General features: G+C 39.1%; 2 protein-coding genes across 51 annotated transcripts in view; one reads left to right on the top strand and one right to left on the bottom strand.

Moving 5' to 3' along the window:
- ST7L (suppression of tumorigenicity 7 like) overlaps nt 1-11,246 on the bottom strand; it is a 190,540-nt gene extending 179,294 nt beyond the window's left edge. For 13 of the 50 annotated variants that reach the window (XR_014054755.1, XR_014054757.1, XM_081493572.1 and 10 more), the window contains exons 1-2: nt 5,247-5,585; nt 2,723-2,805 (exon numbers count right to left, since the gene is read on the bottom strand). Coding sequence is in view for 12 of the 50 variants with exons in the window: in XM_081493553.1 (XP_081349679.1) it covers nt 2,723-2,805; nt 4,726-5,293 (651 nt within the window). In the remaining 38 variants the exon portion in view is untranslated. Of the gene's footprint in view, nt 1-1,185; nt 1,345-2,722; nt 2,806-3,797; nt 3,949-4,725 lie in introns of all 50 variants that reach the window. The other 37 variants (XR_014054750.1, XR_014054752.1, XR_014054751.1 and 34 more) reach the window with 8 other exon arrangements.
- The window catches only part of CAPZA1 (capping actin protein of muscle Z-line subunit alpha 1), a 42,565-nt gene continuing 27,744 nt past the window's right edge, over nt 5,680-20,500 (top strand). The window contains exon 1 of the mRNA XM_081493610.1: nt 5,680-5,731. Within this exon, the coding sequence (XP_081349736.1) occupies nt 5,693-5,731 (39 nt within the window). The 5' untranslated portion in view covers nt 5,680-5,692. The remainder of the gene's footprint in view (nt 5,732-20,500) is intronic.

The raw sequence follows: 20,500 nt of genomic DNA, 5'->3' as shown, positions 1-20,500 counted from the left end.
TCATTTTAGTCTATCTGTAGCACAATTAAAAGAAAAATAATTTTGAAACAACTAGTATGATGGCTTAACCACTAGACTAGGGTTAGAATGCCCACACTGACTCCCAATTCAGCCATCCTTTAGCTGTGTGTTTTGTGGAAGTCACTTAAATTCTCAGAGCCTCAAGGTCCTATCAAGCAAATACGGTTGACAAGAATTAGACGTTCTTCTGAACAATAAAGTACTAATCCAGTATTTGGCAGTAGTATTAATGTAGGTAAGAGTCAGGTTGATTCCCATATTGAACCATTTAACAATCAGGATATTCCTTTCTTTTTGTTTCCACGGTTTATCACTGTTATAAGAGGAAAACAAAAGCAGTTCTCTGTTGAATCAGCAGAGTGTTTCATATTTGGATACTCCAGCCTTTTCAACTCTCTTTGCTGGCTTCTTGGGGTGTGAGATTAAACGACATGTCCGAAGGGAATTTTCCTGATTCCACAGAATGGAAAATTATTTTATGCACTCCCATAAGCTCTTTTTTTCCTTTCAGAGTAATCTTTGTCTCATAATAACTAAACAACTGGTTTTGCTGCTATTCTTCAAGCTCCCAAGCACACAACCTCTTCAGGTAGAAATAACACAGCACAACTAGCTTACTCATTTCAGGTGGTAAAAGAAATTATAAATAAACTTTGCTAATAAAAACTCATCAATATTTTAAGGGTAATGACACAGTTCAACCTTAAAAATGTTACTTGAATTTCTAATTTTTATAAATTTAAAACTCTGATTTGAAAAAAGTAACAAATTTTAGAAACTGTTTTATGTATTATATGTTATGAATCAATATTATGGTGTGTGTGTATGTGTTTAAGTTTTCTCCCCTCCTTATAAAGGAGAAAATTAGGTCTCAATTCATGTTACTTGCCCAAATGGCAGAGTCAAGACTCAAAACTACATCTGCTGGTTCCAAGACCAATGCTTTTTCCACTGTATCAGCTGTTTAAAGATAGCTTATCTTAGATTTTTATCAGTTCAGTCGCTCAGTCCTCAGTCGTGTCCAACTCTTTGCGACCCCATGGACTGCAGCATGCCAGGCCTCCCTGTACATCACCAACTCTCGAAGTTTATTCAAACTCATGTCCACTGAGTCAGTGAGGTCATCCAATCATCTCATCCTCTGTCATCCCCTTCTCCTCCCACCTTCAATCTTTCCCAGAATCAGGGTCTTTTCAAATGAGTCAGTTCTTCGCATCAGGTGGCCAAAGTATTGGAGTTTCAGCTTCAACATCAATCCTTCCAATGAATATTCAGGACTGACTTCTTTTAGGATGGACTGGTTAGATCTCCTTGCAGTCTATTCTATGGCAAAGTATGCTAAATTATGAAAAGGGTTTATAAATCAATAAATTTTGAGGCTTTTAAAAACAGAGTTTTCATCCAGAATTCCTCAACAATTTTTTTTAAGTCAAGAGAAAAGTCTCTTTTTCATCTGGCATTTCTCTTAAACAAATGGTCAAGTGTGACTATAGAAAAAAAACAAAAACTCCAATACAAATGCTATTATTTTTACATTTCTACTATAGTTACAGAGCACCACCTAGAGATGAGAAAAAATTCAGAAAAATTTCATTCACCATTCATGCCATAATACTTCCTAAGATTTTTATCTGTAGCAGTATTTTTCCAAAGTTGGTATTAGGAAACACTAGCTCCTAAGGATGTTAATAAAGATTGCAAAATTTTAAAAAATCTTTTTAAATTAAAAATGATAGCATGGTTAAATAAAGCAAGAGAAAACTGAATTAAATAGGTTTCTTTTTCGTGTAACTTCTTAGAATAACATGGCCAAAATTCATCAAGTGCTACTATGTTGTTGCAAGTTTTCACACACATTATCTCATTTAATCCTCATAACTATAAAACTGATACTATTTTTTATTTTTTTGCTGAGTCAGGCAGCTCATGGGGGTATCTTAAGGTTCTGGACCAGGGATCCAACCCAGCCTTCAGCAGTCAAAGCAGGGAGCCCTAAACCAATGGACCACCAGGGAATTCCCAAGCTGATACTATTATAATCCCCAGTGTACAGATGAGGAAATTGGAGCTTTAGAAAAGTTAATTCACTTGCTTGAAGTCACACAACTAAAGTGATGGCTAGTCTAGTTTTCAAACTCTACTCTTAAACACTCTAGAGAGGTAAATAGCAGGCAGACTATAAGCCCAATTCAAGACACATATAAATTTCTAGTCTGCTCAGTGTTGCCAGTAACAAAGTACTGGAAGATTTAAGATAAAAACTTTATATCCAGGTTTTCTTGAAATCATTTGAAAAAATTGGAAGTTCTAGTAATACTGGTCTGCAAATCTACATGGCAACAATTATCTTTAGCCTCTTCTAGAAGGAACATGTACTATCCAGATTATTCAGTCTTCAAAGTAAACAAAAATTTTATTTTTTACACTCTGCCCATTTTACTCATTTTTGTTACTAAGCCAAGCTTACCAGCATTTAGTTGGGGAACTCACCTCCCACTACACTCCCCACAACATACAGTCTTTTATATGCAAATGAATACTATCAATCTCTAAAAGTAGAGAGGAAGTTGCAATGTTTTTTAAAATGTTTTTTGACATTTTAAGATTGCTAATCTGTAAGTATTTATAATTATTATAACCATTTAAAGAGATTTGATTTTTAGATAAACACCAAAGCATGAAGGAAATGGAAACTACTTACAAATATTAGTCCTGATATCAGAGAAGATGTCCCTGTAAGTGCCACATAGAATTTGGGTGTCAATGAATTTAAAAATATTGTCACTGCCAAAAAGAAAAAACAAATCAAAGTTTAAAAGTACTGAAGTTACAAATATGTGGTGTCTTTATGAGTGAAGAAACATAAGTAGATTAATATCTAGTATGAGATTCATTTGAGAAAGTTATAATTTTTTAAAAAGCTACTTTGCATTCTCACTGTATCGTATTTTAAATATGCCTTCACACATATAAAGAGATCATTTAGCTTGCTGTTGAGAATAAAACCAAGAACATCATAATTTAGACAAGAACTTTTGCAGTTCCATCACATATAGTACAAAGGAGGATTAAAACTATTTCCTAATTATTTTGGTGAGATCCAAACCAGTGTTTCAAATTAGAGGGAAGGAAATAGTGTATGTATTTAACAGGTCACCTAGAGAGGCAAAATAGCCCAAAGAGAACAGCAAACTAAGTGCTTCCTGTATCTGATTCACTGAAAACCTGGACCAGACTCTTCACTTCAAATAATAGTCTCATAAATACTTTGGGTTTTAGAAAGAAATAAAAATCTGTAAAGTCATTGACTCTCATCTGAATGGCAATCTAGTTAATATGTAAAAAAATAAATAAATAAATAAACTCAATGAGTAACATTTCACTGAGTGTACAAACCACTAGTAAGCACTTCATTAACCTGTAACAGAAACACCAAATTAGCTTTTTCAAACAGTCTAGGAAGGTCAATTTATCTAGCTTGTTTTAGTATGTTAGTTGTATCTGGATTTACATACTCAGTTCTTAAAAAGTCCAAAGTATTTCAGAACATTATCTCAGTCTTTCATGTTATCTCACAGAATAGAAAACGGAACACTTGCCTTCTCTTTCTACAGAAAAATAAAACAGCACTGACAGTCAAAATCGTCACACAATAGAAATACTTCCGTTTTAATCTGAGGTTGCCGAATTGTAATGACATAGTAAGAGGCCCTGGCTCCCATCCACCCTGACCCGCTACAACTAAAGAATATTTGCAGAATCCAAGGGATCGTCACCTCTTAGATGTCTTTGTGTCTTCAGCCCACACTACACAGCAAGCCCTCTACGAATGTTGAAAGAAAGAACTAAGGAAAGTACCCACTACTGTTTGTGGCTCTCTTTCTCTTTACTTCCTGTACTGTTCTATTTTATTACTCAAGATAAAGCCTAAAAGAGAGAACGGACAAAAATATAACGGAAACTATTTCTTGACAAAGCTATTTTAAAACATGAGAATAGTTGGCTAAGATCGTGGTGTTTTCTCTTAGATGTTTTGCTGTCCGGGTGTGCGTTCTCTCAGCTGAGTGGCGGGAGACTCAAAGGGTGTGTATAAATTCTGCTTCCAGGTCTGAAATTGCTCTCATCTGCCCTATCACCCGGAGAAGACAATGGCACCCCATTCCAGTACTCTTGCCTGGAAAATCCCATGGACAGAGGAGCCTGGTAGGCTGCAGTCCATGGGGTCGCTAAGAGTCGGACACGACTGAGCGACTTCACTTTCACTTTTCACTTTCATGCATTGGAGAAGGAAATGGCAACCCACTCCAGTATTCTTGCCTGGAGAATCCCAGGGACGGGGCAGCCTGGTGGGCTACCGTCTATGGGGTCACACAGAGTCGGACACGACTGAAGTGACTTAGCAGCAGCAGCAGCCCTATCACCTGAAGCATACCGCTTGTCAGGTGGTTTCTCTTAGGGCGCAAAAGGGCACAGGAGAGAGGGCGGATCTTAAGAGTTCGGGGAGGAGCCGGCGGCTGCAGCTCAAGTTTGACAATCAGCTGCGGCCTCAGCGAAAAAGAATCCACTCGGTCGCTTAAACTAACTCATTCTCCGAGGCCCTCCAGTGATAAGGAAATCTCTGCCCTTTGGCCTTTGCCCCCGGCACCTCTAACTGCCCCCTACCCCGCACCGCCGCCCGTCCCCGGGGAGCTCTGGACCTCTCACCCGCTGCCAAATTCTCACACAGCCTCAGCGGGACCCTCAGAGCGTAAAGCAGCCCCAGCCCTGCCACGAACCACAGTGAGGCCCCAATGCCCGCCAGCCCAGCCCGCAGCCGCTCCCTCCAGCCCAGCGGCGGGCTTAGGCCGGGAGCAGGGGCAGAAGGAGACGCCGCAGCAATCGCTGCTTCACCTAAGCCGTCACTGTCCGCCATCTTGCCGCTCCCGCTGGCGCCGGGAGTTGGGAGGGGAGAAGGGCAGGAAAGCGGGAGTCGGGAATCCTGGGATAGTGGCGGACCTAAAATTGCCCTCCGTGAAAACTGATAGTCCCAGGGAACGGGGACGAAGATCTGGAAAGTGGAGGAGCGCCTCAGGACTGAGCTACCTATTCCTTCCGAGGGAGGGAAAGGGCGGATGACGGCACCTATTCTGGAGGAACTGAACTGTGACCCGGAATGAAGTGTTTTAGCCTCCAGATGAGTGAGGGTCGTCTTCCACCCCATTCCTAGGGTTGAAAAAGCCACCAACCGTTTCCGAGTCCGAGCAGCACTAAGCTCTTTGGGCTTGGCTGTCATGGAGAGCACTGGTACTGGGAAAATCTACGAGTAGCGACAGCAATTTGGTCGGCTGGAGCTCGGGCGCCAATACCAGTCGAAACATTCTCCCAACGTCCCATAGATGAATAGGGAAATAGTTGCAGCTCGGGCGCCAATGCCAGTCGAAACACGCTCCCAACGTCCCCAAAATAAGTGGGGAAATGAATGTAACTCAGATATTAGATTTAAAATTAAAGTTAGCCGACTTCCTTGGGCGTCGGGGCCCGGGCCCATCACCCCCGCCCGTAACTGACATGGCGCTCTCGCGGTCGGCGTTTCCGGGCGGGTCCTTCCGACGGCCCTCGCTGTGATTCCATCACTCGGCTTTCTTCCCGGCCTCCCTCGCGCCAGGGCCGGGCTGGGCCAGAGCAGCCCAAGATGGCCGACTTCGAGGATCGGGTGTCGGATGAGGAGAAGGTAAGGGGTTCGCCTCTGTCTCTTGCCGCTTCCCGGGACAGGGAAGGGAGGGCCCGACCCGACTGCGGTGGGAACCCCGGCAGTGCCCCCAGGAGAAGGAAGCTTCTCCGCCTGTGCCGGCATATGCTCTCCGCAGTCGGGACGCTTCGCTGCCCTCTTGAGGGGCTTTCCTCTGCCTCACGGTGGCCCCAGTTCCCCATTCCTCAACTCCTGTTTTACTCCTGGGCCTGAGGTACAACCCAGTGGTCTTCCTGCGAGAGGAGAGATCTACCGTTATTGAATTGTGACTGTGGACCTTTTTTTGTATTTGAGAAAGGGGGCGATGATGATGTCGCGACGAATCAAGAAGCAATTATTTTACCGCCTTTAGCTGTTGGGGCTCACCCCATCCCCCCATTTTTAGATATGATTGGGGCTAGTTTAGGGCGAGTCACTTCCTGGTCAGGGTGGCCTCTTAACTTCCCTTTTGCTCCTCCTTCCTCAGGAAGTGATTTTGCTGTCACAACTCCTCGACAGGGAGAGGTCTCTAATGTCTTGGCCACCTACACCTATTCTCCTACACCTCTTTTCCCCACATTCTACCGGCTAAACTAACTCGCGGTAATATATGTGTAAGCCTCAGGGACTTTGGCTTCGGAATCTGAACACGCTTTTCTCTGCAACACTCCTTTGATTGTATATATACGGCCCCCGCGGCTACTCTGTCCCTTGCGTCTTACAGCCTTTTAACGATAATTTTTGAAAAACAGTTTTCGATTTTTTTCTTAACAAGATTAGCCAACGAATTCTTTCTTTTTTAACTTCAGAAAGGTTTTATGTCGCACAGAAACTTAGTGTTAACACATGCAAGTCTGAACAAAGCTTCCTGCCTTCTTTGGTGCTCCACTGTGATGTCTTTGGTTATAGTTGAACTTGTCAGTGTGTAATTTGTATGCTTATTTCTTTAAAAGTGTCTTAAGTACAAGAGAATATTTCACCTTAGGTGGAATAATTTTTTTCCTGACAACTGCAAACTTTTCATAACAGTTTGTCAGGCTTTTCAGTAAATAGGTTAAAGATTTTAGAACCTGTGAATATTACAATGATTTCACAACATAATTGGTAGTTCAGTTCAGTCGCTCAGTCGTGTCCGACTCTTTGTGACCCCATGAATCGCAGCACGCCAGGCCTCCCTGTCCATCACCAAATCCCGGAGTCTACTCAAACCCATGTACATCGAGTCAGTGATGCCATCTGGGCATCTCATCCTCTGTCGTCCCCTTCTCCTCCTGCCCCCAATCCTTCCCAGCATTAGGGTCTTTTCCAGTGAGTCAACTCTTCGCATGAGGTGGCCAAAGTATTGGAGTTTCAGCTTTAACATCAGTCCTTCCAATGAACACCCAGGACTGATCTCCTTTAGGATGGACTGGTTGGATCTCCTTGCAGTCCAAGGGACTCTCAAGAGACTTCTCCAACACCACAGTTCAAAAGCCTCAATTCTTCTTCACTCCGCTTTCTTCACCGTCCAACTCTCACATCCATACATGACTACCGGAAAAACCATAGCCTTGACTAGACGGACCTTTGTTGGCAAAGTAATGTCTCTGCTTTTAAATATGCTATCTAGGTTGGTCATAACCTTCCTTCCAAGGAGTAAGTGTCTTTTAATTTCATGGCTGCAGTCACCATCTGCAGTGATTTTGGAGCCCAGAAAAATAAAGTCAGCCACTGTTTCCCCATCTATCTGCCATGAAGTGATGGGACCGGATGCCATGATCTTAGTTTTCTGAATGTTGAGCTTTAAGTCAACTTTTTCACTCTCCTCTTTCACTTTCATCAACAGGCTCTTTAGTTCTTCTTCGCTTAGGACAAGGAATTATGTCTTGTTTCCCACAGTGACTCTTACAAAATGTACATCTCTGAATGCTATGTAAGTGTATCTGGGTTTTCTAGGACTGTTTATGATCCAAGAGTCCTCTGTATGGAATAACTTGATATATCATATACTCCATGCCATTTTGAAATGCTGAAGAAAGCACTGAACATTCACAAGCCATTGAACAACATTCAGAATTAGATTTTCTTTTACTTGGAATTTGATTCTCATAAATGTATAAGATTTAGTGGGGCAAGGGCATTTTATACTGTATGTGCACTTACACTAGAGAGAAAACTATTAATATAATCAAGTGTTTATTATAAAGGCAAAAAGTTATAATTCAGATGAGGTTAAATTACAGTGAAAATCATGGGATAGCAAAGCATTTGTTAGCCCAACTGATGGTCCACTTAAGCAAAATTTCACTAGGAATTTAGGATAATAAACTTTGAAGTTTACCAGTGTTGGGTTTTTGTTTTTGACATAGGGTTAGAATGCCTTTTTCATTAAACTTGGAGGAAAAATACGTACTTCAAAGTGTAAATTAAGATGTCTCTGGATATTGACAGTGTTGAAATTAGTAACATTAAAAAAAAGCCTTAATTTTATAGCAGCAGATCCGTCACCAGTTTTCTCTTATCTCCCAGCATACTTTTGTTGTTTAATTTTAGTAATGACATAGCAAGCAAATCATAATTAATAAGGTAAATCTACTGCCCAAAAAAATGTTGATGAATTTTATATTCAGTAAACAGGTAAACAGATTAACTACATTTTCTTCATTAGAGTAGATAATTAAGAATAGCTGATATAGAAAAAAATCTCATATAATCCATATGACTGAGATTACTGAAGTTTTGTTAGATTTTTTATTCTTAGAGATGAACTGCTATGTATTTCTCTGTTGTGGATCAGTAGGTAAAAATAAAGGGCTTTGACTTGAAAGATTGCTTCCATTTTCCTTCAACTTTATGCTTGACCTCTTTTTCACCAGGCTTCTGATGCCTTTTAACTGAATTCAAGAACTGAAAAAGTATTTTTCTGAAAAGACTTGTTGATATGAATACCTTAGCATTCATAAACAAAAAGTTACCTTTAAGCAAGATGCTTGTTGTACAAAACTTTCACAACCAAGGCACTATTACAAAAAAGATATTTTCAGCCTTAGTTTGTATATTGATTCTTCCTTGAGGGTGCTGTAAAGTTTTCATTTTTTTCTTTTTTTAACTAAGATCTCAGCTGCATTTGATTTTATTTTTTGTAGCACACATGTGTCATGATACCAAATATATTTTAATACTGCTTTTTATCTTTGTTACATTTTCTGAAAACAGTGAACCCAGACTTGAATTTGGTGGTGATGGCCTCTGATTTCCTTTCAAATATTTCTGTAAAAGCTAGTAAAATCAACCATTCTCATAACTAACTGCTGAAGTTTTTGTCACTTTATAAAGAGGAAGTTGGGTTTTTTAACTTCTGCATTGTTACCTGAAATGGTCATGATGAGCTGCCTAAATAAAACAGGAAGTTGAAAGTGTAATAACTTGCAAAAATAAATACTTTTAGTTTTATCCTAGAGTTCAGTTTCTGAGAATGAGCTCTACTCATCTAGTACTTAGAGTCTTCAGTTACATGGTTGCAAGTGCTTTACAAGACCAAAATGAAAAGGTGCCATAATTAGGAAATTTAAGGTATGAGGTAAACTGTTTGGATTCTTTGCACAGACTGTTTCCTTTATTTCATGATTCAGCATTTTAAACACATAAATGCACACAGAATTTTAAGGGTTGAAAAAAGTGCCACTGGTACATTTTTTTCCTTCAACCTAACAAGTGTAATATTTGTGTACAGCTTCAAAAGTACCATAACTGAAAATTGGATCTCTATGTTTTAAGTTTAGATAATACCATGTTTAAGACACTTCTTGAGAAATGGGTTTATCAAGATTATATAGGAGAGATGTGGAAAATGTTGTAAATAGACGCTAAAATTTGAAGACTTTGTTAGAGATCATGAAGATATTTATACTTTTAAAGTAGATTTCCTGTTACCCCCTTAATTTACTAGGTGAGTTATTACTCTTATAGAGTAAAGTAAACCCTAAAGCTTAATGGCCATGGCTATTTTGTAACAAGTCATTCATTAGAATTAATACTACCATTTTTAAATCTTCTGTTGGCTTTGCAAAGTAGTATTCCTATAATCTGTTTAAAAATCTTGGACAGGAGCACAAAGCCTAAGCAGGTACAAACTCAGGCGCCCATTTTTGGTGAAGAGTGTAGGTTTATTATAATTTCTTCAAGAACATCTAGCTATTTTATTAGACCAGCCTTAAAGCTAAGCAAAGCATTTGTCAAAAAATTCAGACCCAGGTTAGTCTAATTCAGAAGCCATGCTTTTTTCACTATACTATTTTTAACATGTCTATGAATGAAAAAAATCAGAGTAATTCATTTAATGAATTATATTAGATTCTTTCTTTGTGGGGGGTGTGGGGGAGGTGTGTGTGCTGGGTCTGTGTTGCAGCACATAGCCTTCTCTAGTTGTGGTACAGAGGCTTAGTTGCCCTGCAGCATGTGGGATCTTAGTTCCCCAACCCAGGATCAAACCTGAGTCCCCTGCATTGGAAGGCAGATCCTTAACCACTGGACTACCAGGGAAGTCCCCTATTTAATGAATTATAAATGAGGTATTGTGGGGTAGTAGGAAAGAATAAGCCTCAGGATATTTGGTCTCTTCTTGTTGTGCTGTTAGCTACCAATGTGATTTTGGAAAAATCACTTATCTCTGAGCTTTGAAAGTTTTCTTCTAAAATAGGTGGACCTTGAAAGTTTTCTTTTAATATAGGTAAGGGGAATTGGATCAAACTGACTGAACAAAGTTTAATGAACTTTTTCAAACTCTTTAAAAAAAAAAGTCTGTTTTAAAAACTGAAATGTTAAAATGTTCCAGGAGTTTCTGTCATTATCTACTTTGGCACATTTGCCCTGATAACGAAGCTGTGAAATCCCTTGGTTATTGCAAGGATTTATCTAGCGCCTAGCATAGCACCAGGTACATATTGTAGGCCCAAGCTATTGGTATGAAAGACACCAGTCAATCACAGCTTCATTCATTTTTGTATTTCCCCAGCTCATGCTCCCTTATTCCCCTTCCCCAATTATTTCTGGTAATCTGTAGATATTTCTTGTGTTCAGGAATATGTACACACTATGGTTGCCTCTTTGGGTGTAGATAGTGCCTAAGCATCTACTGCCATTACTGGTGCTCTGTCATGGCACCGCTAAGAATCTTTGATCCCTCTGGGAGCATTTTCCTAGTAAATTCAATAAAGTTTTGAAGCCTTATTGCATATCAAGATTAGTATCTATACAGTTGTCCCTAGGTATCTGTGGGGGAGTGGTTTCAGGGACCCCCTCCCCCCACGCCAAAATCTGCAGATGTTCAAGTCCCTTATATAAGAAGTAGTAAGGTTGGTTCTCTGTTTCTGCATTCATGGATACAGAGGGCTAATTATGTATACCTTGCAAAACCCCTAATAAAAGTATTTCCTTCATAAGTCCTTTCCTTTAGAGCTCGGAAAAACACATAGGATCAGGTGTCATTACTCTTGTCTGTCTCAGGTACACAAATTCCTTCATCTTTTTGCAAAAAAAAAAAAAAGTCCTTATGTGGAGCAATTCCTGAAAGTAAAAACCTTGGACAGGGGAAACTAATCATGATAATTTATTGATAAGCCAGTTTTACTACTTGGGATTTTCTGAACTAGATGATGATTTGGATATTTACTTACTGTTATTTCCCCTTTTGCCTTTATCAGAACCTCCTGCCAACCTCTGCATTTCTGTTCTTTCCACCATTATTCTCGTTTAGTAATATAGACTCAGAACGTTGTCATCTTTTTCACCCATAACCTCTCCTCTCATGTTCAGTTAGTATTTCAGTCTTGTAAATTCTTCTTCCTATCATTAGACTTTATTCTTCTATTTCCATGAGTCTTTTTTTAAAAATTATTTTGAGTATATAGGAGCTATAATCAGATGCATAAAATTAAAATGGTAGAAAAGGATATGAGTAAAAAGTCCCCTCCCACCCACTTTCCAGCCACCAAGTTCCCCTGAGCGGCAGCCAATATTACCAGTCTCTCTTCTATTTTGTTTTATTTATTTATTTCAGTTTTTTTTTACCAGTGGTTAGGACTCTGTGCTTTCACTACTGTGGGCCCAGGTTCAATCCCTGGTCTGGGAACTAAGATCCTGCCAGTGTGTGGCACAGCCAAAAAAAAAAATTACTACCACATTTGCATAGTGGTCTTTTGAGCTTCTACAAATATGCCACTAACAATTCTAGTATTTAAAATGTGTTATAAAACCAAGGTGTTAAAAAAAACACTAAGGTGTCGAGAAACATAACTTGAGAAGTTTAAAGATCTTGAAAGTCCTCATGATAAGGCCGAGGGCACGGTCTTCTTCAGAACCTCAACATTATTGCCTACAGCAGCAACACTTATGTGTTTCTTTCAAAAGCAAGATTTCTGGGTTCTTTTCAGACCAGCTGCATCAGAATTTGGAGGGATAAATTCTTGGGAATCTATTTTTAAGAAGCTTCCCAATAATTATTGTGCAACTCGAGAGCTACTATCCATATCTTAATCCTTTGCCAGTTAAGTTCAGAAGCTTGATTCATCAGGATAGTAAGGACAAACTTGTATTAGCTAGGCTGATAAAACTAGTGTTTAAGAAGAGGGTAGCAACTAATTTTTTTTTTTAATTTATTTATTTTAGTTGGGGGCTAATTACTTTACAATATTGTAGTGGTTTTTGTCATACATTGACATGAATCAGCCACGGGTTTACATGTGTTCCCCATCCTGAACCCCCCTCCCACCTCCCTCCCCGTCCCATCCCTCTGGGTCATCCCATTGCACCAGCCCTGAGCATTTGTCTCATGCATTGAACCTGGAATGGCATTCTGTTTCACATATGATAATATACATGTTTCAATGCTATTCTCTCAGATCGTCCCACCCTCACCTTCTCCCACAGAGTCCATAAGACTGTTCTATGCATCTGTGTCTCTTATTCTGTCTCACATATAGGGTTATTGTTACCATCTTTCAAATTCCATATATATGCATTAGTATACTGTATTGTTGTTTTTCTTTCTGGCTTACTTCACTCTGTATAATGGGCTCCAGTTTCATCCACCTCATTAGAACTGATTCAGATGTATTCTTTTTAATGGCTGAGTAGTATTCCATTGTGTATATGTACCACAGCTTCTTTATCCATTCGTCTGATGATGGACATCTAGGTGGGTAGCAACTAATTTAATAAATATAGGAGGAGCTAGATTATTTTTTCAAGTAGATCAGGTACATAAGAAATCAAATTACAATTTTTTCAATTTAAGCATGGAGTCAGAGCCAGGGAAGTTACCTATACAGTCTTAACATTTTAATGGCATTTTCTCCTAGTGTAGGGATATATACCCAACACCCAGACCGTGTCTGATCTTCGTGTAAGGCACCTTCTAACTTTTAATGGCAGTGGACTTTCTCTTGACAGATTTTACAAAACTGGAAGGAAGCCCTTATATGTCAAAATTTTGCATATCACAGTTTCTCCTGCAGTTGGAATCCCTTCTTAGTTAATGGCATTTCATTCTTTAGTTGCTCAGGCCAAAAAGTTTAGTGTCTTTGATTCCTGTTTGTGTCACAGTACACATAGGTCCATTAGCAAATCCTTTAGGCTATGCCTTCAAAACATACCTAGACCTTGACTCTTTTTTACCATACCCTTATTTCAACCACTCTGGAAGAAAAGTCAAAGTCGCTCCGTCGTGTCTGACTCTTTCCGACCCCATGGACTATACAGTCCATGGAATTCTCCAGGCCAGAATGCTGAAGTGGGTAGCCTTTCCCTTCTCCAGGGGATCTTCCCAACCCAAGGATCGAACCCAGGTCTCCCGCATTGCAGGCAGATTCTTTACCAGCTGAGCCACAAAGGACATATTGTGATTTCCCAAATAGATGATTGCACTGGCCTTCTCTCTAGTCTGCTTCTGCTTTTGTCTCTCTGTAGGCAGTCTGTCCTCAAGGAGGCACTCAGAGTGATCTGGTTAAAAAAATGGAAGGCAGAATGTGTCACTCCTCTGCTTAAAATCCTCCAGTTGCTTCCCATGTTCTTCAGAATGAAAGTTCTTACTCTGACTGCAAGTCCCTACGGACCTGGGATTTTATCTCTTTACTGCTTACTTCTCTGACTTTTATCTCCTACCTATTCTCGTCTGGTCCTCTCTAGCCAAACACATCCTGACTTAATGTGTCTTTTCATTTGCTCTGTTCTTTGGAGTTCTCTTCCTTCTTTATCCCTCACTTCTTCAGATATTTCATCAAAAGTTACCTTCTCAGTGAAGCCCTCTGTGATCACCCTGTCCAATTCCAATCTACCACTTCATAGCCCCTTTCCCTGCTTTATAATTAATTCTTAGCATTCATCACTAGCTAGCATACCATGTGGTTTAGTTGTTTAATCTTATCTGTTGTCTCTTTACCCACTAGAATGTAGCTCTGTAAGGACCATGTACTGCTGAATCACCATTACCTAAAACAGTGCCTTCATAGTAGTCCTTCAGATATTTGGTGAATAAAGACATGAATGTATCTTGCTTTGATAGTATCTGTCTTAATTTCACAGTTAACTAACTCTTAAGAGGGCAGACTGATTTCCAGGTTTTGTGAAGCCATATTGAGGACTTCCGTACTTCCAGATTAATTTTTGTTAATGGAGCTTCCCACTCAGAAGGCTTTGGCAGTTCTCCATTACCTACAGAATAAAACCAGATTTGATGTTAACATAACTGCTGCCATCTGACTCATCTTACTCTTCCTTTCTCTTTTATTATCCACAGATAAATCTGTTTCTGTCAAACTGACAAACAGTTTTTTCTCCTACCCTTTTTCATTCTTAACCAGTTCCCTTATTTGTAATACCCTCTTTCTTTCTCCCCCTACTATTTAAAGCACTTTGTAGAGCACAGCTTAGATCCCACCTTCCCCTTCCTTGTAGTTGTCTTTAACCAACCCAACCCATATCCATATCCTTCTCAAATTCTGTGTTGTATATTGTCTGTAATACTGACTTGGCAGTTTTGCTGCTTTGAATTATAGTTATTTTTAAATGATTGACATCTTTGTTGAGGCTATTGTTTGTATAAGTTGTTTTGCTAACACTGGTAAAATGTACAAAAATGGAAAAGCTAGGATGCTATGTGCGTATCTTACATTATTTGTGTCCACCATGAAGATCTGCACTTAATATTAGCTAAGGTAGTGGCTTTCAACCTTGACAGGACCTGAGAATCACCCAAAGAATCTTTAAAAAATTTCCGGTGCCCAAGCTGTCCTCCAAATCTATTATATCAGAAGGTCTGTGAGTGGAACCCAGGCATCAGTCATTTTAAAACTTCCCCAGGTGATTCTAATTGTATAGCTGTTGTTCACAACCGAGGATTAAGGCAAAAGGGCATTTGTTGGCTTTCTTCTTTTGCCATTCTCCTTTTTGTCTGAGTGAATGAACAAATTGATAAGCACAAAGATTTGATAATATCTAGGCATTTGCTTAAGGAAAGAAAGTTAAGTATCTGCTATGTCTGTCTCATGTCACTTCATTGGATTGTTAAAGTACGTGCGTGCTCAGTCACTTAAGTCATGTCCGACCAACTTTCTGTGACCCCATGGACCATGGCCCGCCAGGCTCCTCTGTCCATGGGATTCTCCAGGCAAAGTAGTGCTAGATATATGAGCAGGTATTATACTCACAGATGAAGAAACGAAGACCAAGTAATTAAGTGCTAAAGCTGGCATGTGAAACCATGTCTGACTCCCAGTGACTTAAAAAAAAAAAGTTAAAATTGGTTAAAAAAAGAAAAAGACACACCTTTAAGATAGAAATACACTAAAATACCAGGTGCACCAGCTCTTAAAGGGGAAATGCTTCTTGCTTCTGACTGCATCTGTTTCCAAGCCATTGTGGTCTCTCACTGTTGAACTCTACCTTTTTGGACTTGGTATTTGCATCATTGCTTTCTGGCACATGAAACTCAAGGCATTCAGTGTGTCATTTCTTAATTTGGTCCTGATTATTTACAAAACAATACTCATTGTATCTGGCCATTGTACTTGGAAATTTTTACCTGTCTGCCCAGTCACCTCGGGTTGGGGGTTTTAACAAATTTAAGCTCCTCAGCAACATGTTGCTTATGGGATCTTTTCACTCACTTTAATCTTTCTTCCTAACTCATTAGAACATTATATCTCAGACTTCTATATTTCCTCATTGATCTAGACATTCAGGCAGATCCTCTAATTAATCCAAATAGAGTTCTTTCCCTCCTTTCATATATATATCAATGTTGTTTTGGATTTTAGATAAGACAGGTTTTTTAATCTTGACTAAGATTGGGCCAATTCTTTTTTTTTAATGGTGACTTAAGGCTTTATCACTTATACTGAACTTCTAAATGACCAATTAAGGTATATACTTGGAAATCTTTTTATTGACAATTTGGGTGTCTTTTATTAGGAGAGTCCAGAATGAGGACTAAGGAATAAGGATATCCTTCTAATTTGGTGCATAGAGAAGTTGTAAATTAAAAGGGAATGGTTGGGAAAGATAACTAGAAAATAAAATAGCTATTTTTTGGTTTTTAAATGTAAATTTTATGGTGAAGTATGTTTTACTTACTATTATGCAGTGTAAAATACAGTGCTGACTGTATTTTAAGGAAATACAATCTGACACTTGCTAGAATGATAAGAGGCCTTAATGTTATACTTTTGTATTAGGGGAGAGAGATTGAGATCAGCTCCAAATAAGCAAAGACCGATGGAGATATATAGCCAACAAGCAAGTGTGTGGCCGGGGCAGGGGTGGAGGGGGGGTGGGGCATGAATGGAAAAGTACTCATAGGAGACATCAGGGTAGAAGGATTCTTGCTCACTGGCAGATCAAGCACTTATACATCAGAGGTTGAAGATGTAGAACTTGATCAGATATCCAGAGTTGGAGAATTCTCTTTAAACTGACAGCAGGATTCTTGCTAAGACTGGGCTAGGCAGGCCATAGACAAGATGGGGCCAAGATAAAGGCCTAGTTGAGAAGCAGGCTCAGAGGAGCCTGACTAAAGTTTGGACAAGGAGAAGGTCTTTGGCGCTCTATGTGTGTTTTATTATTACCTTAGTAAATCTTCAAGCAATTTTCCTTAGCATTGGTAGAATTTTTTTTTAATGAAATTTCTTTAAATGTGTCTGCTTTCCCTACCTATTTCTCTACATATACCCGAACTTGTAATTGGTTACTACTAGAACAGTTTCTGGGAGAAGGCAATGGCACCCCACTCCAGTTTCTAAGAAATACTTGAAATGACTTTCTAAAGAGTAAGCATGAAACAAATTATTTGAAAGTGTCACGATCTATTTTTTATAATGTTGATTATAATTTAGACATATCTATCCTTTTTAAACCTTAGCCCTTATGGATAATGATAAATCAAAATCAACTATATATGTCTAAAATTTTCTCTCGTTTTTGGTGGTGGGGTATGCCGCACGGCTTGTGAGATCTTAGTTGCCCAACCAGGGACTGATCCCCGGCTTCTGATAGTGAGAGCACAGAGTCCTAACCACTTGACTGCCAGGGAATTCCCCTAATTGCATTCTGAATCTTTGTAGTATCTCCAGATCTAAACTGGGAAGACAACATTTAGCTTATTTGGAATTTAGTGAAATCTTTATTCCACTTCCTGGAGATCACTGAAAATGTATTTTTTTCCTCAACTTATACCCCAAATTAAATTCTCACTAGCCTCTGGGGACTCTTAGCTAACAGGGATTTTGTTTGATAAAGGAAGTGAAACTGGAATTCTGGAGCTAATTTGATACTGAAATACATGCATGTCAACAGCTTGGAACTTACATCTATTAAATAATTGCCCCGGTGAGTTTATTGTTAATATTCTGAAAACCTTAGAACCAGACCCAGAAAATGAACTACACACAGGCAAGATTATTAAAAAACAAAACAAAACAAAACAGATACATCCTGGGGGAGAGAGGAATGAATAGGCAAAGCACAGAGGGTTTTTTTGTTTGTTTTGTTTTGTTTTAAAGCACAGAGATTTTTTAGGAAATACTCTGTATGATACTGTAATGGTGGATACGTTTGTCCACATCCGTAGAGTGTGCACCACAAAGAGTGAACCCTAATGTAATGGGCTTTGGGTGATAATGATGTGTCAGTGTAGATTCATCAGTTGTAGCAAATGTACCACTCTGGTGGGGATCTTAATAATGGGGAAGACTATGCACATGGGGGGGACAGTGACAGTGTTGGGCTTCCTGGTGGCTCAGGCGATAAAGAATCTGCTGGCAGTGCAGGAGACCTGGGTTCGATCCCTGGGTTGGGAAGATCCCCTGGAGAAGGGAATAACAACCAACTCCAGTATTCTTGCCTAGAGAATTCCATGGGGTTGCAAGAGTCGGACAGGGTATGCTGGCGGGGGGAGGGGGACAGCATACGTGGGAAATCCCTGTATGTTCCTCTCAGTGTTGCTGTGAACCTGAAACTCCCCTTAGAAAAAATAGTATTACAATCCAAAATAGTAATAACAACAGCAATGACATCCTGAATGTCTTCAAATAGGAAAAACTCTCTTAAGAAATAACATTGAATTCTGTACAGATAGAACTTTCTTACTAGGATAAAATAAAGTAGTATCTCTTTCTGGAGGAGGAATGCAAGCTACTTATCCTTCAATAGTTCTGGAACGTTGTAGAATAAAAATAAGTAAACGTTTACGAAAGCACAATTTACTGCTCTTTTTTGAAGTATAGTCTAGTTGAGAATATGAGTAAACTTTGAAAGATGTATTATCAGTTTAAAGGGAAGCAGAATAGTCACTTTGAAAAACTTGTGGTCAAGAAAAAGTTGTTTCTGTTTAGCAGTACTGATGGAGTAGTGATGGGGAACATTAGATGACTAGGACCCAAAGAACTTCTGAAAGAGAGGAATGATTTTCTCAGTAATTTGAAGGGTTTGTTCAGTTTGATAACTTAAAGCACAGTTGTCTTGCTAGCAGTCTTGTCTAGCTGACATTTACTGAGCATCCATGTTATGTTTTAAATGTTTTGCCACAGTCTTGACATAGGTGCTTTGATAAATGTTCAAAAGTATGGTAGAAGGAACAGGATTCTTGAGGCTTTAGTAATGGAGAAAATATCTTTGAAAGAAACAGATGGCCCAGCTTTAAAAAGTAGGACTGATTTAGACAGAGATGAAAAGAGAGGCACAAAGACAGTGTTTGAGTCAAGGCCCAGAAGCAAAGTCGTTAATACACTTAACAGACTAATGAAGGAGATAAAAACAGTGATTTCGTTCCTGAAATATACAAAACTTGGGCAGTATAAACTCACCTGAGCCTTGTGCATAATTGGAATATGGATATTATCTAGTGAAAAATTTCTTCATTGCCTGTCTAGAATTACTTTCCCAACATTGACAGTTGTTAAATATTCAACTTGAAATTCTTTTCTTAAGGAAATTATTTTAAAAGGTGGTTATGAATAGATGTAATGTTGGAATGTATGGGGTCTGTTATTAAAAGATTGTTTAGGGGAATTCCCCAGCAGTCCAGTGGTTAGGAGTCTGCTTTTACTGCTGAGGGTCTGGGTATTTTTCTAATAATTTTCTAAAGTTTCTTACTAAAATTAAAACTAGCAGCTCCTGGGAAACAGTAGGATATATTACCTTCTCAGTTTGATTGTTAAACTTCAGTTCAGATATTAGCAATATAAAAATGAAATTTTGAATCTTGCAAGGATTGAATATTTTGCTATATTTTCCTTTTTGGAAAAGTAAGATGATAAGGAAAATGAGAAGAAACTGAAATATAAGAAAACTTACCTTTCATTGATACTTACAGACTTTAAATTCCCCGTTTAGCTTAGAAATACAATACAGTGCATTCCATGGAATTAACATTATTAGAATCTTTAAATATATAAATGGATGGAATTGTATCCCTTTTTGAGCTTCTCTCCCTTTAAAATACACACTTTACTGCAGATACTATCATATGAATGTTATGTACAGTGAAACTTACTTTATGAAACAAGAACTTTTTAAAAATTTGTATTATTTTTGTCCGTGCTGGGTCTTCATTGCTGCATGGGCTTTTCTCTAGTTGTGGTGAGTGGGGGCTACTCTCTAGTTGTGGTGCACAGGCTTCTCATTGCCATGGCTTCTCGTTGCAGAGCACGGGCTCTATGTGCATGGGCTTCAATAGTTGCAGTGCATGTGCTCAATAATTGCTGTTCCTGGGCTCTAGAACACAGGCTCAGTAGTTACGGTGCATAGGCTTAGTTGCTCCCTGGCATGTGGGATCTTCCTGGACCAGGGATCAAACCCATGTCCCCTGCACTGGCAGGCACATTCTTAACCACTGGACCACCAGGCAGGTCCCATCCCTCATCTGTATTGCAGCAAAAATATTTTTGCAGCTACCAGCTGCTGTGCCATTTCTCTTTCCCCTTTTGCTTGTTCCCATGATTTTGTTTATCTCTCTTAAATTTCATCTTGTTAGTTTTGACTCAGTTTTGAGACTGGATGATAAATTTTGGACTTTTTAAGTTATTTATCATTCTGTTTATCCCTCCCAACTTTGTGACAGCTGCAGTATTCACACACAAAGTTCTGTCTCAATTCTTGGTTTAAAGAAATTCTAAAAGGACTAGGCCAAACCCACGAGATCCCACTATATATAAATTCTCCTGAATTTTAATACGTGTTAGTATTGCATAATATAGTTGATTGTCTAGTGCATTGCCACCACTTTGTTAAGTATGTGACCTT

The sequence above is a fragment of the Giraffa tippelskirchi genome, chromosome 5 (genome assembly GCF_054371585.1).
Source record: "Giraffa tippelskirchi isolate mGirTip1 chromosome 5, T2T-mGirTip1v1.2.pri, whole genome shotgun sequence".
Taxonomy (NCBI): domain Eukaryota; kingdom Metazoa; phylum Chordata; class Mammalia; order Artiodactyla; family Giraffidae; genus Giraffa; species Giraffa tippelskirchi.
The sequence above is the reverse complement of the archived record's forward strand: the minus strand, read 5'-3'. Positions and strand labels throughout refer to the sequence as shown.